This window comes from Phyllobates terribilis, unplaced genomic scaffold (genome assembly GCF_046119375.1).
Source record: "Phyllobates terribilis strain yellow unplaced genomic scaffold, ASM4611937v1 Scaffold_3__8_contigs__length_932513732, whole genome shotgun sequence".
Taxonomy (NCBI): Eukaryota; Metazoa; Chordata; class Amphibia; order Anura; family Dendrobatidae; genus Phyllobates; species Phyllobates terribilis.
In genome coordinates, this window is record NW_027362763.1 from 726,978,753 (window position 1) to 727,005,610 (window position 26,858).

The 26,858-nt window shown below is 44.6% G+C and overlaps 1 protein-coding gene across 2 annotated transcripts in view; it reads right to left on the bottom strand.

Annotated features, from left to right (window-relative positions):
- Window positions 1–246: 246 nt before the first annotated feature.
- Window positions 247–26,858, bottom strand: part of KCNK12 (potassium two pore domain channel subfamily K member 12) — a 302,315-nt gene continuing 275,703 nt past the window's right edge. The window contains exon 3 of one of the 2 annotated variants that reach the window (XM_073673323.1): window positions 247–883. In XM_073673323.1, coding sequence (XP_073529424.1) covers window positions 832–883 — 52 coding nt within the window. In that variant the 3' untranslated portion in view covers window positions 247–831. The remainder of the gene's footprint in view (window positions 884–26,858) is intronic. The other variant, XM_073673321.1, reaches the window with a different exon arrangement.

Below are 26,858 nucleotides of genomic sequence, written 5' to 3' on the forward strand. Positions count from 1 at the left end.
GTGTATGGGAGACATTAGAGCAGCTAGTCTGCACCCACTATCTCGGAGACAACTGAAAATTGGACATGTCTGCAAAAAGGAAAACTGATGGAAAATGCAGGCTCCAAGTCATATAATAGTCAAAAATGGTGTTGTTCATCATGCACACATGACATCTTTGTCCGAAAAGTTACTTGAAACAATAGGTACGCAGTAAGTATATCTTAGCATTAACTGATGTAGAGTTAAAGCCATAGTATTTTGTTATAAATCTGTATAATACATTTACAGTGCGTCAAAGTGCAAAATAAACTTCAATCAGTAAAACAATACACTTCTTTGTTTTGTTTTTTTTTTGCTTTTTTTTTATACAAATATCATTTGATCCTTTTATCTCTTTAAATAGCACTTTTACAGCAATATGTTGTAATCATGCACAAAATAAAAACCAATTATATGTGGAAAGCATTCTCTTAGTTGCATATTCATTCCATCAAGCACTTTGTGAATAGCAAACACAACAAAATAATAGGATTTTTTTTTACAGTCAGATATCATAAATCCTATATGAACCAAATGAAGATGCCAATAAGAAAAAAAAATATGTTTTCCTTTTTTTTTTCCAAGTAAATATTATCTTTAAAAAAATGTACAAAAGAGCATTGCAGGTATTAAAAATGATATTTTGTGCTTTTGCATGCCAATAGTAAGATAAGGACCTGAAATCTAGAGTTCATGTCTTCTATATCGCTCTGCAATAGCTGTGTTCTCTGTGACATCTGTAGTTATAGCAAAAAAAATAAAGAAAAAAAAATAGAAATACATCAAATATTAAATTCAACAAAATTGCATTCAGTTTCGAGTAGTAGGAAGTCCAAAGCACTGGTTCTTGCTGCTTGAATACCTGTTACACAAAGAAATATTATTGTCGTTTCATATTTGGTAACGATTTTTTTCTTTTATTTAATATTAAATATTTTCTTGCATTGCAAACATAATTTATTTTATGGACATATTAGATTATTATTATTATTATTATATTAAAGGGTTTGTCTAAAATAAAAATGAAATAAAAAAAATAAAACAATAAGGAAAACATGAAATCTGCTCCACTCCAGTTCATGGGTTGGATTCAGTATTGCAACTAGGCTCCATCGAATTGAATAAGGTTTAGAGGCAATACCAGTAAGGGAGGTAGGGTAGGAAACAGCCTTATATTTTTGAACCCATACAGCCCTTACAGTTCTGCTTTTCTACATACTCATCCATGTGTTCCATACAGTATGTGGCTCAAAAAAATTATGTCAATTATCCAAAATTATTTGATAAATAATAAAGATATTTCGGCATGTAAAAATATAAAGGTACCATTCATTTATTTTAATTACATTTTTAAATTGTATACTAGAAATAATTGTCTGTAGGCCTCATGCACACTGTCGACACATGCATGGCGTCACATCGTGGCACTCGGAGTTCCACAGTTTGCCGCTATATGACCCCTCTGTCGTCTCATCACTTTTGTCATCTTGGTAGTATTCATCCTTAGAAGTAACGATTTTCTAGGACAATATCTTTGTGATCCAGGACATGTCTGTATGACATTAGTATAATATGGCAGTACTATAGGGCCCCACAGAGATCCATGGACTCTGTAGAATTCGGGGGTTGTATTATGCCTTATAATACAGTTTTGTACATCAGCCTCAGTGTGGTTTAAAATTGAATAAAGAGTTGATTGTTATACTGGCTGTATATATCTGTATTCAGATAGCTCCCACTAGTGGTTGTCATAAGAAGAATTAAATATGTTATTTAAAGGGAATATGCCAGAACAATTTCACATTCCAGATTATTTGTATGCACAGGTAGCTCTTTCAAAGACAAGTCCAGCAATACCTTTACATGACCAATTTGTTCTTCTGTTCCTGAGAAATCAGCGTTGGAATTGATATGCAAATGACTATGGTAAAACTGAAGCCTTTATCACTCCAGCTCTATTTCCTGCCCAGCACAGCCTTCTTCTGCTTGACTGATGGCTCATTTGCCTGAAGTCACACAGCATAGAGGCAGTCAATCAAGCAGGAGGAAGCGGCGCTGGGCAGGAAATAGAGCTGGAGTGACAGAGGCTTCAGATCTACCATAGGCCTTAGCCTCATTTGCATATGAATTCCAACCCTGATTTCTCAGTAACGGAGCAATGGATTGGCCATGTAAAGGTATTGCTGGACTTGTCTTTGAAAGGGCTCACTGATGGGTAAAATGACAAAGTATTTGCAACAACAAGAAACGTTGCAATTTACTGCTTTTTTTATAAATCCTCTCCATTCTCAAGAACAGAGAGTTTTTAATTCTATAGTTTATTGCTTAATGCCTGTATGACCGGCCACCTCAGAGTGGCTAATTTCCTAGGCAAGGAGTGCGCGTTTTTATGATGTTTGCTATACAGTCTGAGCTGTCAATCTTTAGGAGAGCACCGCCCCCTTGGTAAGCAGGAAGGCAGGAGTGCACTCCTGAAGAAGATAAGCACATCCATGTATTTGGGGCTAAAAATCATTTTTATTCTCCTTAGAAATGCACTGCACTGTGTGGCTTTTACAGGCTCCTTGTTCCCCTTCACATCCACCTTTGATGTGGACTGTGGTCATAAATCAGATGAGACAAGGTCAGAAAAAGACAGATAAAAGAATTACAAACTCTCGATTAGAACGAGACCATTAGAACAAGCTCATTGATGACTCTCAGATAACTCATTCTGCAAAAGGTGCAACATTTTTAATGAAATCAATTTACAGAAACAGTTTTTAGCCCCTAGTATAGGCATTTAAAAAAAAAAATTGTTTCCACAAAAGGTGATCAACCTGTTTAGACTGTTTTTTTTTCTTTTGCTTTTATTTTCTTCAAAGACGATGTTTCACCAGTTTTAGCTTTTTAAACTGGCCACATTACAAAATAGTGGCCGCAGAGCTGAATAAAACATATTTATTTCTCTTCTCCGTTGCAGAGATATTAGATAGTAAGTTTCAGGCTATTCTACATGATAAGTCCAAGGGGACATTACTAAAGAATTGTCTCTTCATGTACTTTTCCCCCTGTCCAATCAAATGCAAGAGGCCTTATCAAGGGGGAGGGGGGGGATCATGCCCCCAGAAGGTCAGAAGAACATACTTTCTCCTATGAGACGTAATGATAGACAGCCCTTTTCTCATCCCTGATACCTGCAGGGTTGTGTTGTGATATAGCAGAGCTGAGTGTGATTACAAACACCTACAGCTTTCATCTCAGGGCAGTCAGTGTGGGGGAATGGGAAATACAGCAGAGTTCAGTGTGATTATAAACACCTCTAAATCTGCTCTCACAGCATTGTTGGGAAGAGTTAGCTATGGCAACACTGTGGAAGGACAGCTGCTGATCTGTTTGTAATGAAACATAGATCAGCTGTACTCCCTGTTCCTTCACACTGACTGCTCTGAGAGGAGACCTGGAGGTGTTTATAATCACACTGTTACACAGTAGCTGCAGGGCAGGGGGCAGACATACCATTGGTGCAACACAGGCTGAAGAGGTAAGGAGGCCAACTTGCAGATGCAAAGCAGATGGAACTGTGCATTATGATGAGATATTTGACTGCAAAGGGTCCATATATTATTCTTGCACAGGGGCCCTCTTCTTCCGACGCAGACAGGGGCCCTCTTCTGTCTGTGTCGGCTCCTGCTGTAGGGATCAGGGCTGAGAGCATGGCTGTCTATCATTGCATGCTTCGCAGGAGATAGCATGTTCTTTTGACCTTCCGGGGGGTGTTCTTTTTTCCCCTGCATGACACTTACTGCTAGGTCAATGTCATGCCAGGGAAAAAGTATTCGCCCCTAGAAACAAATTTCTGGTAACGCCCAGTTGGACTTATCCTACTGTAGTTCTCTCACATTTGTGAGTCATTCAGCTGATTAGTAGAGTGTCAGGAGTTCGGATCCCAACTGATTGACTATTGATAACCCATCCTAAAGAAATACCTTTAATATTAGTCCCTTAACAACCTATGATGTACAGAGAGAGAGCACTTAGGAGCTGCTTCATACCCGACAGATACCAACTGCTGTTAATCAGTTACATGCTGCTGTCAGTCACTGTAGGGGTAATTTTTCTAGAAAGCAGCTCATTTGATCTAACATACTCTTTAAGTTTGAGTACTTAATGCAACTGCTGACTTCCAGCATGCTCTAAGTGTATTGGAAATAAATAGCATGAGACTGAAACATGAGTGAATAAATGAAATAATTATTCAAGTCTTCTAAAATGACTCAGGGAAAGTTGACACCGACCAGCGGAGAGATTACCTGATCTGTCCCTGCCTCTGACTTAATCAAAGAGTATTGAACAGAGGATGTGTATTATAAATCTTTATGACAAGCCCCCCAAAAAACTAATTTCCTTTTACGCTGCTACTTTCTAAAACTAGTCAGATGCTGCATTTGTTCTATATCAACATTGTTCCTGGTTCATATGGCTTAACTGAATATGTTAATGGAAATGATATTACATGCGATCCATTCATCAAGCACCCAACTTCATCATAATGCTTTTATCTCCTCTCCGTGGCACAAGCGATAACATTAGTCTTTCAAGAGCTGTTGAAGAAAGCTGATGAAAATGGAAAATAGTCCGGACTAAAAGCAACTCGAAGAATTTCAAATGACCCCAGTGGAATACTTAATACAGCTCGGAACAGGAACACATTTTATCATATATCACATATTAAGTCAATCTGAGAACACTTCTCTGTTACATTGTGTTCTTTTTTTTATTGCTTTATTGGTAAAATATAAAACTGGCTATACACCATCAGAAGCTGATGGCTGACTTATTTTTCAGTTGACAGCTTAAGATCCCAACTAAACATACAGATGTATGCTCAGCTTGGCTGAGTGTGCATATGTTTTGTATGGTGAGGAAAAAAAAAGAGGCTGCTGCCAAAGTATCAGGTATATTGAAAGAAACAATGAAGCATGTTAAAACAAAAGATTAGGCATGTTGAACAAAGGATCACGCATGTGGAAAATTCAACATGCCCAATTCCTCTTTCCAACATTATCCGTTGGGGGAATGTCAGCACACCCTCATCCATATAAGACCAAAAGTTTGGACACACCTTCTCATTTAAAGATTTTTCTGTATTTTCATGACTATGAAAATTATACATTCGCACTGAAGGCATCAAAACTATGAATTAACACATGTGGAATTATATACTTAACAAAAAAGTGTGAAACAACTGAAAATATGTCTTATATTCTAGGTTCTTCAAAGTAGCCACCTTTTGCTTTGATGACTACTTTGCACACTCTTGGCATTCTCTTGATGAGCTTCAAGAGGTAGTCACCGGAAATGGTCTTCCAACAATCTTGAAGGAGTTCCCAGAGATGCTTAGCACTTGTTGGCCCTTTTGCCTTCACTCTGCGGTCCAGCTCACCCCAAACCATCTCGATTGGGTTCAGGTCTGGTGACTGTGGAGGCCAGGTCATCTGGCGTAGCACCTCATCACTCTCCTTCTTGGTCAAATAGCCCTTACACAGCCTGGAGGTGTGTTTGGGGTCATTGTCCTGTTGAAAAATAAATGATGGTCCAACTGAACGCAAACCGGATGGAATAGCATGCCGCTGCAAGATGCTGTGCTGGTTCAGTATGCCTTCAATTTTGAATAAATCCCTAACATTGTCACCAGCAATGCACCCCCACACCATCACACCTCCTCCTCCATGCTTCACGGTGGGAACCAGGCATGTAGAGTCCATCCGTTCACCTTTTCTGCTTTGCACAAAGACACGGTGGTTGGAACCAAAGATCTCAAATTTGGACTCATCAGACCATAGCACAAATTTCCACTGGTCTAATGTCCATTCCTTGTGTTCTTTAGCCCAAACAAGTCTCTTCTGTTTGTTGCCTGCCCTTAGCAGTGGTTTCCTAGCAGCTATTTTACCATGAAGGCCTGCTGCACAAAGTCTCCTCTTAACAGTTCTTGAAGAGATGTGTCTGCTGCTAGAACTCTGTGTGGCATTGACCTGGTCTCTAATCTGAGCTGCTGTTAACCTGCGATTTCTGAGGCTGGTGACTCGGATAAACTTATCCTCAGAAGCAGAGGTGACTCTTGGTCTTCCTTTCCTGGGGCGGTCCTCATTTGAGCCAGTTTCTTTGTAGCACTTGATGGTTTTTGCAACTGCACTTGGGGACACTTTCAAAGTTTGCCCAATTTTTCGGACTGACAAACCTTCATTTCTTAAAGTAATGATGGACACTCGTTTTTCTTTACTTAGAATTTGTATTATGGCATGAAAAAAGCAGCTAGCAGTATATTCAGTAGGACTATCAGCTGTGTATCCACCTGACTTCTGCACAACACAACTGATGGTCCCAACCCATTTATAAGGCAAGAAATCCCACTTATTAAACCTGACAGGGCACACCTGTGAAGTGAAGACCATTTCCGGTGACTACCTCTTGAAGCTCATCAAGAGAATGCCAAGAGTGTGCAAAGCAGTCATCAAAGCAAAAGGTGGCTACTTTGAAGAACCAAGAATATAAGACATATTTTCAGTTGTTTCACACTTTTTTGTTAAGTATATAATTCCACATGTGTTAATTCATTGTTTTGATGCCTTCAGTGTGAATGTACAATTTTCATAATCATGAAAAGACAGAAAAATCTTTAAATGAGAAGGTGTGTCCAAACTTTTGGTCTGTACTGTAGTTGCATAAAATTTTCAAAGAGGATGTGTGGCTACTAGTGATGAGCGATTGTGTCTCATTAACCCTTTCGGCAAGCGTGCTCACCGAAAGGGTTAATGAAACATACTCGCTCAACACTAGTGGATACATTTAAGTGTTGTGCTGTATATATTTTGTTTAAGCTTATAGGAAGAAAATTTAGGATCACAATGTGATACTTTGGATTCATAATGTGAATCATTCGACGGCTTTGCGTTTAGCTTATCAAAATTTTTGGGGAATCGCAGGCAAATAATTTCTTTATTGCATTACCATTCTCAGTCAACTTAATATATGATCAGTTTACAAATTAAGTGTTTGATGTGTATATGCACATAGATGTATATAGGACCCCTGATAGTAATCATATGGGTTGAACATCTGATCTTGTAGGAACTGACATGTGCCTCGGCATTGTATTGTTGGCACTGTCTGAACAATCACCCTTGTTCTATAGGCATATGTGGCATGTTCACATTTGATAAGCGGCAAAGTTTTCCACCTGTCTCTTGGCATCATTGTCATTATTGTTTTTCCTTTCTATAGTTCACTGCAGTCTATGTTTTAGCTTGCAAATTCATTTCATTACTATGTAAACTCACAAGCAACCTAGCGCCAATGTCAACCGAGAGCCCATGCAAGAGGATGTTTGGTACCGACTGTATGAATCTGAACTTGAAGAACACTGAAAGATCTTTTGCTTATGTGCAACTTAGCAGATAAATGATAGTTTTAATCGAATGTATAAAGCAAGATACCCCTAAACCAAACATGGGATTAAAGACAAGGCCAAAATGGTACAAGGAGCCATTAAGTCTAAGCATAGGATAAATATTGAAGTCAATATTGAACAGCTTTGTTCCCCAACTACACCATAAACTTTCTTTGTCATGTTATTTTTGGTGTGTGTCGGTATGAGTGGCTGCCACACATTTCTTGAAATACTTGAGGAAAACAATGAGGTTGTACTGTTGACAAATTAAATGTATGCATGACCACCCAAGATGAGTTGAGATGGCCTCTTTCATGTTATTGCTGTGTATTCCAGCACCAAAAGGTCAAAGAGAGTCACTTAATGAGATACTTGCTGTAGTTTTTAAACAAATTGAGTGCTCGGGCATCCACTTGGCAGATGTTCGATGTGGAAAAATGTAAAGTTATACACTTTGGGGTAGATTGCTCACTCAGCTGCACACGGAGGTAGACACAGGTACGCTGTCTCTTTAAGTCTCTGCTTGGTTTATTGGTATGCAGCATAAACCAGTTCAGAGTTGGCAAAAACAAACCTGGCATTTCAGGCCTAAGGAAAAGCAAAATGATGTTGCGGGGATCCGCCCGCTCAGGAGGACAACCATACAATGGTTCAGCTTTTTCCTTCTCAGAGCACAAAAACACTGGAGTTCCTCTCTCCAGCTCTACTGAACTCTGAATGCCTCAATAGGCTGAGTATTTAAACCCCAGACCACACCATTGCGTGGAGATATGGTGAATGACCTCCCACCCGCTCTATAGTTGTTCACAAAAAAACTGGCCCATTTAAATATTGCTGATTAACCCTGTCAGCACATACCATGCAGGAGAAGACTTCCAGGTTTCACATCACTGAAGCTAATAGCCTCAGTGAAACATATCTCACCTCCAGTACTCTGCCAGTGACTTTGTCACATATAACCCCCCCCCGCCAAAAGTCGGGGGTTTTGGCACTTTTACTCACCAAACATGGAAGTCTGGACAGGGCATCTGCATTACTATGCAGTTTCTCGGGCCTGTGCTCCACATGAAAATTAAAGTCCTGGAGCGCTAGAAGCCACCTAGTCACCCGGGCATTCTTCCTCTTCCTGTCCCTCATCCATCTCTGGGGCGCATGATCTGATACTACCCTAAACTTTTGACCTAACAGATGAAAAGATTAAAATAATAAAATTTATTTAGTCTTAAGAAGAGACATCTAAGGGAGCACATTATTAACTTGTACATAAGTGCAAAAAGAATGGTCAGAAGCTGTTTCATGTCAAATTCCTTCAAAAGACATGGGGGCACTCCCTCTGTCTGGAGAAAGAAAAGTTCAATCACCACAAGAGACTGGCCTTCTTTACCATAAGAGCTATTAATCTGTGGAATAGTCTACCTTAAGTGCTGGTCACGGTGGGAACTATTGATGGTTTAAAAAAAGGCTTTGATTTTTTTTTTAAATTAAATAATATAAAAAAAAGTAAATATGTAAAGTTCTTTTTAATGAATGAGGAATACGGTGGTTCAGAGTTTGCGCTGGCCAAGGTTCAAAGATACAATCACACACTGATCATTGTGGTTTGGTCCTGATGAAGAGGTTTGAAAAACTTGAAACGCGTTGACTTATGCTTCACCTTGGTGTGTGATTGTATCTTTGAACCTTGGGCAACGCGGTCTCTGAACCACTGTATTCCTCATTCATTGCAACGCATCTCCTTGGTGGTCCTGCTGCAGCCTTTATATTCTCTATAGGAGTGGAGGACTGTCACAAGCCCATCAGGTGAGTGTACCTATTATATTTTATATCACTTGGTTATCAGATAAGACCCTATTTCCGCTTTTTTGTCTCTCCAGTTTTACCATTTGATTTAAAGTTCTTTTTTGAATAATTGGTCCAGTGGATTAACATTTGGGGTCAGGAAGGAAGGATTAGCTTTTCTGAGGTGAACTGGATAATGCATATTTTGAGGTGGGCTGGATCATGAAGTATGATTGTATAGATACCCCTTCCCTTTTATCGTTTCCCATCCCTCAATTGAACTTGATGGACATGTTTTTTCACATTAATTATGTAACTGTTTTATCTTCTGCTTCTCTACTGTTCTCTCATTGATGAGATTTTGTCTTTGCAGTTTTCAATATTCATGAGCTCTGGCTATCTCCACCCTCCTCCATAGACATCTTTCTGTCTATGCACAGAGTAACTAGAAAGCTGTCAATCAAATATGGGGTATGGTTAGCCGAGCTCATCATTGAGAAGCCCAGAAGATAACAGTGATATTATCAAAACTACAGCAAGGGGCCCAGTAAGTGACCCAGTGCTCGAATTTGGCTCTCCGTCCCTATTTTATGCTGATATAAAATTAGGAAGCATAAATCTAGTGACATATTCCCTTTAAGGCAAGGTTCATATGATCGTAATACAAGTGCATTTTTGAGCCCATATTACAACCAAGTTTTATGGCCTCACAGCATTATAGAGATCCACCTGAGGATCAGGAGAGACCTGAGGTCATATCATTTAGCATTAATTTATGTGCAAATGTGCTCCCAAATGAAGGTAATGTACCAATAACCAAGGCCACATGCACATGGCCTTGGTTATTATGAGTCTGTATAGTCTCCAAGTCGTAAGGAGTGCTGTAATACCACAACCATTGAAGTCCATGGTGTCCTACTGTACTTTTTAAAAAATCCTGATAAACTTGGTAAGGGTCCTTTTATACGGGCAAATAAACAGAGGACAATATAAGAAGTAAATTGCCAATGATTGAAAACGTGATTTTACTAACTTATATATACAGGTGCTTCTCACAAAATTAGAATATCATCAAAAAGTTATAAAGCTGTTGGAAATGTGTCATCTTTAACTTTAGGCCTTTTAGAGATTATTTCATCTTCAACTTGCTTTAGGCTGAGTTCACACGATGCGTATTTAATGCGTTTCCGCGGCGTTTTTGCAGTTGCGTAAACACCGCAGAAACGCATTAAAAACGCATGGTAGAAGGGCAGCAATGATCCCCAACTGAAATCCGCATGTGCTGTGCCCATGATGCGGATTTTTCCGCAGCGTAAACGCTGCGCTCAAAAATCTGCAGCATGTCAACTAATTTTGCGTAAACGCGGCGTTTTCGCCGCCATTGACTTGCATTAGAACGCGCCAATTCTGCAAGAATGCATCTGTACTTGCGTTATTGGCGCGTTCTAATATGCGGATGGTACCCGGGTGTGGAGGAGAGGAGAGTCTCATCCACACCCAGGTACCATTAAAAAGCTGTAAAACAAGAATAAAAGAAAAAATATATATATACTTACCATCTGTCGGCCCGCGCACCGCTCCTGCTTGGTTCCCGGCACTTGCAGTGAGTTGTAGGACCTGCGCTGACGTCAGAGTCATGTGACGGGTCACGTAACGCTGACGTCGGCAGGTCTTTCAATTCAAAGTTGCCGGCGAGGGAGAATGGATTGAGCAGGACAGCGCGGGCCATCGGAGGTAAGTATATACACTCTCTCAGGTCACACTATATAAATCCATGCTGTTTGCATGGATTTATATAGTGTGACCTAGTTGTCAAGCACTTTCCAAGTGATGCTAAAATCGCCTGGAAAGCGCTTGTCAATCCACATGCGGAAACGCATGTGAATCCGCATGTATTCCGCAGGAAAAATGCATGCACAATCTGCAGGGAGATGCAGAAATGATGCAGAAATTTTCTGCTTCATTTCTGCATCGTGTGCACATACCCTAACTGTTCACAATACCAGTAATTTTGACCAGGGGTGCCCTAACTCTTACATGAAACTGTATATACAGTGGGGAAAATAAGTGTTTGATATACTGTCGATTTTGCAAGTTTTCCCACCTACAAAGAATGGAGAGGTCTGTCATTTTTATCATAGGTACACTTCAACTGTGAGAGACAAAATCTTAAAAAAATCCATTGTATGATTTTTAAATAATTAAATTGCATTTTATAGCATGAAATAAGTATTTAATACAATAGAAAAGTGGAACTTAATATCACCTACCACCAGAAAGAATTCTGTCTCTCACAGATCTGTTAGTTTTTTTTTAAGAAGCCCTCCTACTCTGCACTCATTACCTGTATTAATTGCACTCCAACCTCTCTACCATGGCCAAGACCAAAGAGCTGTATAAGGACACCAGGGACAAAATTGTAGACCAGCCTAAGACTGGGGTGGGCCACAGGACAATAGGCAAGCAGCTCGTTGAGAAGGCAACAACTGTTGGCGCAATTATTAGAAAATGGAAGAAACACAAGATGACTGTCAATCTTCCCTGGTCTGGGGCTCCATGCAGTATCTCGCCTTGTGGGGTAAAAATGATTCTGAGACAGGTCAAGAATCAGCTCAGAACTACACGGGAGGACCTGGTCAATGATCTGAAGAGAGCTGGGACCACAGTCTCAAACATTACCGTTAGTAACACACTGTGCCGTCATGGATTAAAATCCTGCAGGGCATGCAAGGTCCTCCTGCTCACGCCAGCTAATGTCCAGGTTCGTTTGAAGTTTGCCAATGACCATCTGAATGATCTAGAGGAGGCATTGGAGAGGGACATGTGGTCAGGTGAGACCAAAATAGAACTTTTTGGTATCAACTCCACTCGTCGTGTTTGGAGGAAGAAGAAGTATGAGTACAACCCCAAGAACACTGTCCCAACCTTTAAGCATGGTGGGGGAAACCTCATACTTCAGGGGTTCTTTTCTGTAAAGGTGACAGGACAACTGCATCGTATTGAAGGGAGGATGGATGGGGTCATGTATTGCAAGACTTTGGCCAACAACTTCCTTCCCTCAGTAAAAGCATTGAAGATGGGTCGTGGCTGGGTCTTCCAGCATGACAATGACCCGAAACACACAGCCAGGGCAACTATGGAGCGGCTCCATTAGAAGCATTTCAAGTCCCTGGAGTGGCCTAGCCAGTCTTCAGACCTGAACCCAACAGAAAATTTTTGGAGGGAGCTGAAACTCAATGTTGCCCAGCGACAACCCCAAAACTTGAAAGATCTGCAGACGATCTGTATGTAGGAGCGGGTCAAAATCCCTGCTGCAGTGTGTGCAAACTTGGTCAAGAACTACAGGAAACGTTTGACCTCTGTGATTGCAAACAAAGGTTTCTGTACCAAATATTAAGTTCCGCTTTTCTATTGTATTAAATACTTATTTCATGTAATAAAATGCAAATTAATTATGTAAAAATCATACAATGTGATCTTCTGAATTTTGTTTTAGATTTTGTCTCTCACAGTTGAAGTGTACCTATGATAAAAATTACAGACCTCTCCATTCTTTGTAGATGGGAAAACTTAAATCGTCAGTGTATCAAATACTTATTTTGCAATCAGCTGAAAAGCGATTGCTCATTTGTAGGGATGAGCGAGTATATTCGTTACTATTCGGTACTCGCCGAATAGTACGGTACTCGGGCTACTCGTTACTCCCAAAGTTTCCTTGTGATTACTCGCTTGGAGTAACGAGTACAATGTAAGTCAATGGGAAATGCGAGTAAGCCGAGTAAGTGTCTGCTGGAGCCTATAAAGCGGTCTGGGGGCAGAGGAAAAGGCTGAAATGGGTGCATGATTGTTTAAAAGCCGGCGATAAAAAGCCGCCGGCTTTTAAACAATCACTCAGCCCCATACTCGCTTCCCTGCAGGCTCCCATCCCGATCCTAAGTTAGGACCGGGCGGGGAGCGAATCACCAGGGAGCGGGGAGCGCAGCACCAGGGACCCAGGCGGGGAAGCCGGCAGAGAAAAGACTTCACCACCGGCTTTCCCGTTCGGTGCTGCGCTCCCCGCTCCCTGATGTACTCTCCCTGCTCCCTGGTGCGCGTACATCAGGGAGCGGGGAGCGCAGCACCGAACGGGAAAGCCAGCAGTCTCTAATTTTTTTTTGTTTCATTTCTAATAAAAAATGTATTTCTCTGTGTTGTGTTTTTTTTAATATTTCACTTAGAAATTCATGGCGGTCATGTCTAATATTGGCGTGACCCCATGAATTTCGGGCTTAGGGCTAGCGGATAATACAAAGCTGGCTCTAACCCCTTTATTACCCAGTGAGACACCGCACCAGGGCCCTGGATGAGTTGGGTACAGCGCCAGAAGGTGGCGCTTCTATGAATGTGCCACTTTCTGGGGTGTCTGCGGACTGCAATTCGCAGCGGGGGGGGGGGTCCAGAAAGCTTGGGCCTCCCTGCGCTGCGGATTCCAGCCCCCAGCTGCTCAGTTGTACCTGGCTGGACACAAAAATAGGACGAAACCCCACGTCAAATTTTTTTAAATTATTTGATGAAATTCATGAAATAATTGAAAAAAGGACTTCCCTGTATTTTTGTTTCCAGCCAGGTACAAATAGGCATCTGGGGGTTGGGGGCAACCCGTTCCTGCCTGCTGTACCTGGCTGGACACAAAAATATGGCGAAGGCCACATCAAATTTTTGGTGAAAAATTCATTAAAAAATTACAAAAAAACACATTTAGGGACTGCATCTTTATTAACCCCTCCACTTGAGGGGTTAATAACGATGCAGTCCCTAAATTATTATTTTTTATTTTATTTTTTAATTAATTTTTCCCAAAAATGTTGACGTTGGCTTCGCCATATTTTTGTATGCCAGCCAGGTACAGCATCCTGGAACGGGCTGCTCCCAACCCCCAGCTGCCTATTTGTAACTGGCTGGACACAACAATATAGGGAAGCCCTATTTTTATTATTATTTCATGAATTACATGAAATAATTAAAAAAAAAATATGTGGGGCTTCGCCCTCTTTTGGTGTCCAGCCAGGTACAACTAGGCAGCTGGGGTCTGGAATCCGCAGCTCAGGGAGGCCCAAGCTTTCTGCCCCCCCACCCCTGCTGCGAATTGCAGTCCGCAGCCACCCCAGAAAATGGCGCGTTCATAGAAGCGCCATCTTCTGGCGCTGTACCCAACTCATCCAAGGCCCTGGTGCGGTGGCTCACTGGGTAATAAAGGGGTTAGGGCCAGCTTGGCATTATCAGCTGGCTCTAAGCCCGAAATTCATGGGGTCACGCCAATATTAGACATGACCGCCATGAATTTCTAGTGAAGTAGTAAAAAGAAACACATCACAGAAAAAAATTTTTTTATTAGAAAAAAAAAACAACAACACTTAGAATCTCCATCTTTATTAAAAAAATAATCTTCCGTCCAATGTAGTCCAATGGAGTCTTCTTCTTTAGCTCAGCTACATCTCTGGTAGAGATTCTCTATCAGAGATGTAGCTGAGCTGTGCGGCCATGAGAAAGTTGATGTGAGTTCATGCAGTCAAGCATGAACTCACATGAACCCTCTGAGAGCACCGCAGCTACTTCAAATGAACAGCTGATCAGCATCAGCTGATACCTCAGCTGTTCATTTGAAATAACCGGCAGGAAAGCCGGCAGTGAAAAGACTTCATCGCCGGCTTTCCCGTTCGGTGCTGCTCTCCCCGCTCCCAGATATATGCTCCCCGCTCCCCCGCCGCCTCCCATCCCGATCCTAAGTTAGGACCGAGCGGGCAGCGAAGCACGAAGGAGCGGGGAGCGTACATCAGGGAGCGGGGAGCGCAGCACTGAAAGGGAAAGCCGGCGGTGAAGTCTTTTCACTGCCAGCTCCCCGCTCCCTGGTGCTGCGCTCCCCGCCCGGTCCTAACTTAGGATCGGGCTGGGAGGCGGCGGGGAAGCGAGTATGGGGCTGAGTGATTGTTTAAAAGCCGGTGGCTTTTAACCACCGGCTTTTAAACAATCATGCACCCATTTCAGCCTTTTTCCTCAGCCCCCAGACCACTTTATAGGCTCCAGCAGACAATTACTCGGCTTACTCGCTTTTCCCATTGACTTACATTGGACTCGCTACTCGTAATGAGTACCCGAGTATTGGGACCTACTCGTTACGAGTATAGCGAGTCTGATTATTTCACTACTCGCTCATCCCTACTCATTTGTCATATGATCAATAAAATGTTTACAATGATTAGGAATGAGCCTTTTTATGAATATTCGTTTGGGCGATCATCGGCGTTTGTTAAAGAAGCACTCCTACCATCAAAGTTTTTATCCTTTCAATATATTGCAATCATTATATTATATAGTACTTTGTATTTACAATTGCTCATTTTACCTTTCTACTCAGTTAATTCTTTTCTCTGCTCTATGTCAAAACAGTAAGTCTCTTCCCTGCAGACGTATGACTCATACAGCGAAAATTGACCTCCTGTTTCTACATAGAGCTTAGAAGGATTCAGCTTGTCAGTTTTTAATCACGTGATGTCATAGACCTAATGGAAAAGAGAAGAATTAGCTGGGTAGAAAGGCAAAATGAGCAATTGTAAGTACACAGCACTATATAACATGATCATTGCAATATATTCAAAGGCTATTGATGGGAGTGCTTCTTTAACCCTAGAACGCATGACCATAAAAATCTACTTTTTCACATACCTGGGGCCTTTTAGGCCCGTGTGCAAATAACATGGAATAACTCAACCAAAAATGACAAACAACTATATACCTGAGGAATACCTAGAGTTTCAAAATTCTAACTAAAGTAATCTTGCAGAAAATAGAAAACAATTAACAGGGCGGGCCTGCGAGGCCCCAGGTATGCGTTCTAGGGTTAAAGAGACTTTAGTGTTGCTCAACCTTAGGTCTGATCATATAGAAAATAATCAATTACAACTGCTGTCAATTTTCTGAAGGTGACCCACATTTTTCACAGATCAGAATTTTCATCTCCATATTAAATATTTTTGAAATGAATACTATAGAAAAAAATTCTTTCATGGCACATGATAGAGAATTATTCCTTTGATATTTATTTTCTGTAGATGCTCAGGAAAATGTTATTTTTAGCAAAATTAATTACAGAGTTGTGTTTTATGATAAAGCGATTGTGCTGATATGAACATTACAACGCGAATGTGATAAACATGCCATATGTAGTTTGCAGATCTAAAGTAGGAGGGAATCACATAACGATCAACAGAAGCCTGTAATGGAAGCTAAAAATCCCCGGATTATTTCTGAATTAATGCTATTTTATTTTTAATTTACAGAGGTAACGTGTAGGAGACTTCTTTGACAGACTAGCAGATCATTACTCGGTTCTAATGAGTAGCAACAACTGCTGTCTATATGTGATTTTTGGGTCTTTGGCTGGGAAGCCAATTAGAAAGATGACCCAGGACGGTGATTTGGGATTGTATACAGACAAACTAGTTATAATTTGCCAAATTGCAACTAATAGCCTTTAAATCCTCCACACTTTTTATTAGAACTATTTTAAAATTATTCAATGCCCCTAAGAGACTCTTCTAACATAGATGCGGAATGGAGTGTGGGGGCACAGGGGTGATTGTTGGGGATGAAACTTCTTAAGGGTCCAAAATTATTAAAAAGGAAGAAAACAAAATAGCAGTGGCTTTCCTAGAGCCAAAGAACCGGGGAAGTACATATGCAGCCGACTTTCAACAGGTGCCCCAGATTTCTGGGTAAGCGCCATTTTGAACTATATCAGCTTTAATATGATGCCGGTTCAGTTGGATCTTGTTGTAGAGCATAGAGCTATAGGTGTCCTGCCGCACCACCCTCTATCCCATAGGACGCAGGATGCTGTTGGCTTATGGCCGACAAGATGTCTGCGCCCTGTGCAGGTGGTACAATGCTGCCTCTGCGTGGCACCACCTTTACTGGCCTATTCTGTGCGCAGGGGAGAAAAGTACTCAATCATTTGGATTAGGTGAGTGTAAACTTTTATTTTTTTTGTCGTGGGATAAAACAAGAGTGGCAGTATTACTTTTAGAGGGGGCAATCTAGAGACATCATTACTTTTTAAGTGTGCATTAAGAGGGTATTCGTACTTACTAAATAAAGAGGCACACAGTTGGCATTATTTGTTTGAATTGGGCACTTATTTGATTTCAGGTGGCATTATTACCATGATAGGGGGCGCAATGCTTGCCTATCCCCAGGCATTGGCACCCACGTTACACTATATGTACAATGTGGGAGTAAAGCTACCATTAATATATAGAAGTTAGGTAATTCACACCGCCACTTTGTTATAATTTCGCTTGTGGCTGCATTGTCTATATTTGTGCCAAATTGCTAAAAAAAATTGTAAAGTGTTTCATAAATTTGGCATATTATTACAAATAGCACTTCTGTGTATAACTGTTTCTCCATTTTTTTTCCATCCCCCAACTGGAGTAAAAAAAGCAATTTTTATGCAACTTTAAATAAAAAAGAAAAAGTCGCATCCCACCCTACTTGGTTTTTACCAACTTTTCAAAAGTGGCAACTGAGGTATGAAAGAACAAAGTGGTGCAAATTTTTTTTCAAATGCAATGTGCAATATTATTGTCACTTTTTGGCATCATAAAACTGCTGAAGAATCCTTGAGTTATTCCCCCAATAATGTCACTCGATAGGAGAAATGTATCAAGAGTTTTTCTCCAAGTTCATCTTGTAAAAAAGTTGCAAATCTGCAACTTTTTGTGATTTCATGCTGAAAAATGTTTTATCCGTACATGGTTTGCTATGTGAGACTATGTGCCCACGATGCAGAAATGCTCCGGATTTTTTCCTGAGCGTTTCTGCATCTCCCTGGTAGAAAAAACGCATGTGTGGCACCCCAGTGGTCCGGTTGCCACAGTGGCATTGCCTCCCTCAGAAGAGGTAATGCCATGCCTGGAAGCAAGCAGGGGTCCCCTAGTCAGGGATACTAAACATGCAACACTTTCCTGGCTCCAGACCAGCAAGGGGAGTCCCCTCCCCTTGGCAACTTGGATCTAGGGGCGGGGTTAGTTAGTCTTAGTGTCAGGAGTTGAGTTTAGGACATCGAGGAGACAAGAGCTAGGGACTGGAGCTAAGGTAGCTCGTCCTAGCTAGAAAAACACAGAGGACCGGACACCGGAGTCCGAGGCTGTGGGGCACTGCAGGCCCAGCAGCAGATACCGTAGGGCAGGAGAATGCAGGTCTCCTGGCCCCATCAGACGCCCGGAGGCTCAGCAGCACAGAGGGACCAGCACCGCAACGAGGGAGCGATGCATCAGCAAGGCCCGAGCTGCCTGCCATACGGGTGAGCACAGAACGTTACACTCAGGGTTGTGGGCTATAGCACAGCTACAAGCAGCAAAGCCAGAGAGTATAGTGAGAAGGGGAGGCCTTCAACTTCACCTGGCAAGGAGGACTCTATGTTTGCTTCCAGGCTGACCGGACTCCTACCTCTAGCCAGTACCCCAATCCAGGCACAACCACCAACATCCACACCCTGCCCTGAAGCTATCTCTTCCTGCGGGGAGTCATAACATACTTGCCGCAATACCACCAGCTTCAGAGGACTGTTCCGCAGCAGCGCCCCCCCCCCTTTAGGCGCATTCCACAAGTGGCATAATCGGACTCGTTAATAAAACCTATACATATAATTTCCCTTGGATTGACCGCTCTGGGTCACGGATCGGGTCACCGCCACTGTGACTACAACCCCCAGCATCTACCGGCCCGGCACCGGGTACTCCATGGCCCAGGGGGCGCGTCAACTTTGGCGTAGTCGGCAGGATTTCGTGCCCGTTGCCACCGGGTACTGTGCGCCTTAACGAACTGTGTCGCATACCGTGGTGAAGTTTCGCGCCAATTGCCGCTGGTTCCCGCCATTGTCCGCCATTTCCGAGTTGCCGCGCGGGAAGAAGAGGGGCGTAACCGCTGGAAGCGCGCGAAGCCCATGCCCCACCTCACGCACTGACGCAGCGTCAGGTCCTGGAAGGAGGCTGCCGTGCCAGAAAGCGTACGCCCTGATGTCAGACGCAAGGGGACGCCAGGTCCTGCACCGGGAACTGCTAGTCGAGCAGTTCTCCTCTTCCCGTCCGATGGACCGCAGCCGGCTCAACAAGCAGGAAGGTAGGCGGCGGTTCACTGGGGGGAGGAAGATGCCTAACATGGAAGAGGGTTCAGCCGCAGGCGCGGCCGCTGCCACTGTAATGCCGTTATCAATGCCATACATACCGGGGGCGACATGGTTGCCCCAGTACTCAGGAGAGCCGCACACCCTGAATGACTTTGAGGAAAGATATCGCAGTTTGTTTAAAGTATACCCCCTGTCTGAGGAACAAAAAGTCAGCATCCTCATAGGCCAGCTAATCGGTGCAGACCAGAGAGAGGTGAAGTCCTGGCCGGGCAGAGACAAAGGCACTGTAAAAGAAATACTGGCCCGGTTGAAGGATACCTTTGACACCCGCACCGCAGCAGAAATTAAAATGAAGTTTTACGGGTGCAAACAAAGAGTACAGGACAGTGTACGGGACTATGCTCTTAACCTGCAGGAGGCGCTGCGGGCCATCAAACAGGTAGACTCTGACAGTGTGCATGATGAGAACAGATTGCTAACTGAGCAGTTTATTGAGGGGCTCCTGTCCAGCGCTCACAGGACACAGCTGCGCATTATGGGTCTGCAAAACCCTGATCTGGACTTTGCACAATTTAAAGACAGAGCCATCAGGGTGCTGCGGGAATCAACACCAGGAGGCGCTGCATCCCACCGGCGCCCAGCTATCACCTACCACCAGGAGGTGGCATCCTTTTCCCCAACACCTGTGGAGGCTGACACGCAGACGCTGGACAATGACCCATCTGCAGACCTGCGCCTTCAGGTCCAAGAGCTGACCAAAAGCGTGGCCGCGTTAACCAAAACCGTGCAGGCCCTGCAAGTGCCTCCCCAGGAAAAGATCAAGCTGGCTTCCAGTCCAGATGACGTCCCGTGGCGACGACAGAAAAGAATTCCACCGATCAGAGGGAGGAACAGCGATCGCTACGACCCGGATGGACAACCCATCTGCCGCCGCTGTCAAAAGGCGGGACACTACGCAAGGTACTGTAATTTAAACGAGCAACACCTGGGGCAGAGGGCCAACCCCCAGGAGTAAGACGACCAGGCCCACAAAGTTGGCGAGACAAGTACGTGGGAGGACGGCCGGTCCCACCTGTCGTGCTTGATGGCATCCCAATGAACACGTTGCTGGACACTGGGTCCCAGGTGACCACGATGCCATATGTCCTTTATAAGCAATACTGGACTGAATCAGACATTACCCGCCGTCCAGATGAACATCTTAACATCTATGCCAGCAATGGTCAGCCCTTGCCTCAGGTGGGGTATAAAGAGGTGACCATAAAAGTTGGCAAAGTAGAGTTGCCATCGCAAGGAATGATAATTGTTGATATTGATCGCCGAGAAAGTCATCCCATGATAACCTTAGGCACTAATGTTATAGAAAATTGTCTTTCAGAAATTATTGTCTTGTTACAGCAGGTCGCGGAGACTGCCAGTTCCAGTCAGCAACGGGTTCTGCAGAGAGAAATCAGAGCCCTGATGAGAAGACAACAGGTAGAACTGTCTGGTGGTGAAATTGGCAGTGTCAGGATGAGTGACCCATTTCCCATTGTCATGCCCCCTAGAAGTGAAATGTTGATATGGTGTCGGGTAGAAATCGGTCTCAAGGGTCGAGATTACCAGGCCCTGGTAGAGCCCGTATACTCTGACAGTAGGCCCACCATTTTGACAGCCAGGGGGTGGTTGATGTCCGCAATGGGAGAGTGCCAGTCTGCATCTTGAATTGTGGGGAGGAAGAGGTCCATTTATCCCGGTATGCTACCCTTGCTAAATTATTCACAGTTAGTAACAACTCTATAAAGGCAGTGGAACCCTTGCCTCCATCCAAACCGGCGGAGGATAATGGCTCTAAGGAACAGATGGAGGATTGGTGTCAGAAGCTACACGTGGGCACTGACTCCACCCCTCAGCACCAAAAACATGGAGTATACCGGGTGGTCCAGGAGTATGAGCGGATCTTCAGCAAACACCCACTAGATTTTGGGCAGGTAAAAGGGGTACAACACCATATCCCCACGGGAGATCATCCACCCATTAAAGAGCGGTACCGGCCTGTACCCCCAGCTCACTATCAATGTGCCAAAGTGATGTTACGGGAGATGAAGGAGGCTGAGGTGATAAGAGATAGTTGTAGCCCCAGGGCAGCTCCATAAGTTCTCGTCAGGAAAAAGGATGGTACAATGAGAATGTGTGTTGACTACAGGCAAATTAACCGCATTACACATAAGGATGCCTACCCGTTACCCAGAATTGAAGAGTCCCTAGCTGCATTAAGATCTGCTAATTATTTCTCTACTTTGGATCTCACCAGTGGGTATTGGCAGGTTCCTGTAGTAGAGGCGGAAAAAGAAAAGTCCGCATTTACAACGCCGATGGGCCTCAGCGAGTTCAACTGCATGACATTCGGGCTCTGCAACGCCCCAGGAACTTTCCAGCGGTTGATGGAGTGCTGTCTGGGACACAAGAACTTCGAGACTGTCCTGCTGTACCTGGATGACGTCATCGTCTACTCCAAGTCCTATGAAGACCACCTGAAGCACCTGGCAGAGGTGTTTGAAGCCCTAGCTGAGTTTGGCCTGAAGGTGAAGCCGTCCAAATGCTACCTGTTGAAGCCCAAGGTACAGTACCTAGGTCATGTGGTAAGCGCCGAAGGTGTAGCACCAGACCCTGAAAAGGTCACCGTAATCAAGGACTGGCCAAGACCCTCCACTATTAAGGAAGTGTGGCAGTTCCTCGGGTTGGTAGGCTACTACCGAAGGTTTATCAAAGGCTTCATCAAGATAGCGGCACCCATGCAGGACCTCCTAGTAGGCCAGTCCAGGAAGGCCAAAACCCTGAAGCCTCCGTTCAAATGGGATAAGCCAGAAGACGAATCCTTCACCCGACTGAAGATGGCCCTCACGGGAGACGAAGTCCTGGCCTACCCCGACTATGGCCAACCCTTCATACTCCATACGAACGTGAGCAACGTGGGTTTACGAGCGGTGCTGTCCCAGATACAGCAGGGCAGAGAGAGAGTAATTGCCTATGCCAGCAGGAAGCTCCGGCACACGGAAAGGAACCCCGATAACTACAGTTCCTTCAAGTTGGAGTTCCTCGCCGTAGTCTGGGCTGTGACAGAGCGCTTCAAGCACTATCTCGCCTCCTCCAAATTTACAGTCTTCACGGACAATAACCCGCTGACGCACCTGGAAACTGCGAAGCTTGGTGCCCTGGAACAATGATGGATGGCCCGACTATGTAACTATGAGTTCACCATCAAGTATCGGGCTGGGCACAAAAATGCAAATGCTGACGCGCTGTCCAGAATGCCCAACTTGCCAGATGGGGGAGAAGACCTGGAAGAGCTGGAAGAGATAGAGATACCCGCTTTCCATCGTCATGGGGTAACCCAGTGCTCCCATTGTGTGAAGAACAGGTGCTACGCCAATAGAGAGGTCACGTTCAACCCATTGCCCCACCATGGATGGGCAGAGACACAGGATAGCGACCCGACTGTCCGCCTGGTAAAGGAGTTGCTGACACAGGCTGACTCGCGCCCTGATCCAGATGTTCCGCAGGAGACCAAACAGCTGTGGAAGGAGAAGGGCAAGCTGTTCATCTATGAAGGGAAGCTGTGTCGAAGAAGTATCAACCCCCGGACACATGAACTGGTCTGGCAGGTGGTAGTCCCGAGGCGGGATGCGTCAATGGTCTTAGAAGCGTACCACGATGGAGCGGGACACTTCGGATGGAAGAAGTTGGAAGTCTTGCTACGTGAGCGATTCTACTGGGCTGGCATGAGGAAATCAATCGAGAGATGGTGTCGAGAATGCGGACCATGCAACCTGAGACGAAAAGACCGTGACAGCCAGAGGGCTCCCCTGCAGCCCATCATCATAACCTAACAGCCACTCGAACTTGTAGCCTTGGACCATGTGAAGCTAGCCCCAAGCAGGTCAGGCTATCTCTACGCTCTCACCATCGTAGACCACTACTCCCGGTTCCTGGTAGTAGTGCCAGTGAAAGACCAGACGGCTCAGACGGCAGCCAGGGCATTCCAACAGCACTTCTGTCACCCGCACAGTTACCCTGACCGTGTGCTTACTGACCAAGGTCCAGCCTTCGAAGCGGAGGCGTTCCAGGAATTCTGCAACCTGTACGGCTGCAAGAAAATCAGGACAATGCCGTATCATCCCCAGACAAACGGGTTGTGTGAAAAGATGAACCAGGTGGTGATAGACCTGTTGAAGACGTTGCCCCTGGAAGAACGCAGCCTGTGGCCAGAGAAGTTGCCAGATCTGGTGGATCTATATAATCACATCCCGGTGAACTCCACCAATTGTACACCCGCTTACCTGATGAGGGCAAGACCTGGTAAGCTGCCCATCGACTTGGACATGGGAGTCCTAACACCAGAGACAACCTCACAAGATGCGGATTGGGATACCGAGCGGCAGCAACAATACCGCAAAGTGCAAGAGAGTGTTCAAAGAAGCTTGTCCCAGGTAAGACAAAAGCAAGAGAAAACTTATAACCAACACACACCTGCTGTCCCCTTGTTACCTGGAGAACAAGTCCTTAAGAGAAAGAGACGACTCCACAAACTAGATGATCAGTGGGAGGTTGAACCATACACCGTCCTACCCTCGAGTTACGATAACACCAAAGTGTGCCTCATCAGCAAAGATGGAGGAGAAACTTCAGCGGAAGTCTCAAGAGACCACTTGAAGATATGTCCTGAGCAGTTAAAACACACTAAGGAAAATCAAGACAACCCTCAGCCCACAGAAGAAGTGGAGGAGGTGGTCCAAACAGTACTCGGAGAATTTCCCCGGTCGTGGACACAGGTGAACAATGCAATTGTAGTACCGGTCCTTACCTTTCTCCAAGCAGCCTCACCGGAAGCTGCAGAAGTCCCACAACAGCTGGAAGACCAGTCGGCCCCAGAGACAGAGGTTTCATCATCAGCAGACCAGGAGAATCTACCCTCTGCTAGCAGTGAACCTGTCGTAGCCATGGTAAGCCAAAGAATTCGTAGGAGATTGCCCAGCCTGCCAGTTACTCAGACTACCGGTAGAGTAGGTCACACTGAACCCACCACACCAGGGGTAGACATAAGGGACCAGGGTAGAGCAGTAACTACCAATGTACTACGTAGATCGACCAGGAGTACAAAAGGTCAACTCCCTGCCTGTTGGAGAAACTAAAATGTAAAGTTTAAAGTATAAGAGAACTAAATTGTATGCTGTATATAGTTACCCGTAAGGGTAAAGCAGAAAAGTTGTGTTTTCAAAGTGAATTGCAAAAGTTGTCATATGTGCATTTAGTTACCCGAAAAGGGTATAAAGACTTGTAGGTTATGGACGGTGAATAACCAAAGAACTTTCCATTGTAAATAGTTGCACTTATTAGAGTGCCCCCTATTGGTTTTATGATTATAACAAATGACCTCAGAACAAAAACCCGTTTGGCGTGGCCGAAGATGTGGTCCAACACCTGGATCATCTATGCCCTGCAGCCACGCCCAGGGCCTACGTTGAGGGTTTGCGGATGGGTCCCTCATGTTCAAATTGCACCTTGCTCAGTGGAATAGACACCTGGTTGCAGATTATACTGTAACCTGTTAAAGACTGTAATGTTAATAATTTTCTATGTGCCTTGTTATTGTTATTTGTTAAATATTCTCAGTCCGGGAGTACTGAAATTAACTAGTGGGGAATGTGGCACCCCAGGGGTCCGGTTGCCACAGTGGCATTGCCTCCCTCAGAAGAGGTAATGCCATGCCTGGAAGCAAGCAGGGGTCCCCTACTCAGGGATACTAAACATGCAACACTTTCCTGGCTCCAGACCAGCAAGGCGAGTCCCCTCCCCTTGGCAACTGGGATCTGGGGGCGGGGTTAGTTAGTCTTAGTGTCAGGAGTTGAGTTTAGGACGTCGAGGAGACAAGAGCTAGGGACTGGAGCTGAGGTAGCTCGTCCTAGCTAGAGAAACACAGAGGACCGGACACCGGAGTCCGAGGCTGTGGAGCACTGAAGGCCCAGCATCAGATACCATAGGGCAGGAGATTGCAGGTCTCCTGGCCCCATCAGACGCTCGGAGGCTCAGCAGCACAGAGGGACCAGCACCGCCATGAGGAAGCGATGCATCAGCAAGGCCCGAGCTGCCAGCCATACGCACAGAACGTTACACTCAGGGACGTGGGCTATAGCACAGCTACAAGCAGCAAAGCCAGAGAGTATAGTGAGAAGGGGAGGCCTACAACTTCACCTGGCAAGGAGGACTCTATTTTTGCTTCCAGGCTGACCGGACTTCTACCTCTAGCCAGTACCCCAATCCAGGCTTGCCTAATTGTCATCAGTAAAGACCCTGGGACTGCACTATACTGACTCTGTGGTTATTACTGCACTACGACACCCTGCCCAACCACCAACATCCACACCCTGCCCTGAAGCTAACTCTTCCTGTGGGGAGTCATAACATCCTTGCCGCAATACCACCAGCTTCAGAGGACTGTTCCGCAGCGGTGGCCCCCCCCTTTAGCCGCATTCCACAGGTGGCGTAGTCGGACTCTTTAATAAAACCTATACATATAATTTCCCTTGGATTGACCGCCCTGGGTCACGGACCGTGTCACCGCCACTGTGACTACAACCCCAAGCATCTACCGGCCCGGCACCGGGTACCCCATGGCCCAGGGGGCGCGTCACATGCGGATTGTACATGCGTTTTTCCTGCCAGGGACAAGCGGATGTGAAGCGTTCTTCTCATGCTTTTCCGCATGCGGGTTGTCAAGCACTTTCCAAGCGATTTTAGCATCACTTGGAAAGTGCTTGACAACTTGGTCACACTATATAAATCCATGCAACCGGCATGGATTTATATAGTGTGACCGTAAAAGAATGGTGAAAAATAAATATTATACTTACCTTCTGATGGCCCCCAGTCTCCACAGTTATCCGTCCTGGCTTGCCAGCAGCTCGCGATAGTCTAAAAGGACCTGCCATGACGTCAATTAGTCATGTGACGGGTCACGCGACCGCTGCGGTCGGCGGTCGCGTGACCCGTCACATGACTAAATGACGTCATGGCAGGTCCTTTTAGACTATCGCGAGCTGCCGGCAAGCCAAGACGGAAAACTATGGAGACCCGGGGCCATCAGAAGGTAAGTATAATATTTATTTTTTCTTTTATTCTTTTTTTTTACAGGTACTATGGTACCCGGGTCTGGAGGAGAGTCTCCTCTTCTCCAAACCCGGGTACCATCTGCACATTGAACCGCATGATATCCATGCATATCTGGTGATGCAGATGTCCTGCAGTCCAATGCAAGTCAATGGCGGCGAAAACGCAGCGATTCCGCAAAATAATTGGTAGTGCTGCGTATTTTTCTGCAATGATAATCCGCAGCGGAAATTTCCATAGCTTGTGCACAGCACATGTGGATTATCATTGGGGAACATGGCAGACTTTCTACCAAGCCTTTTTTATGCGTTTCCGCAG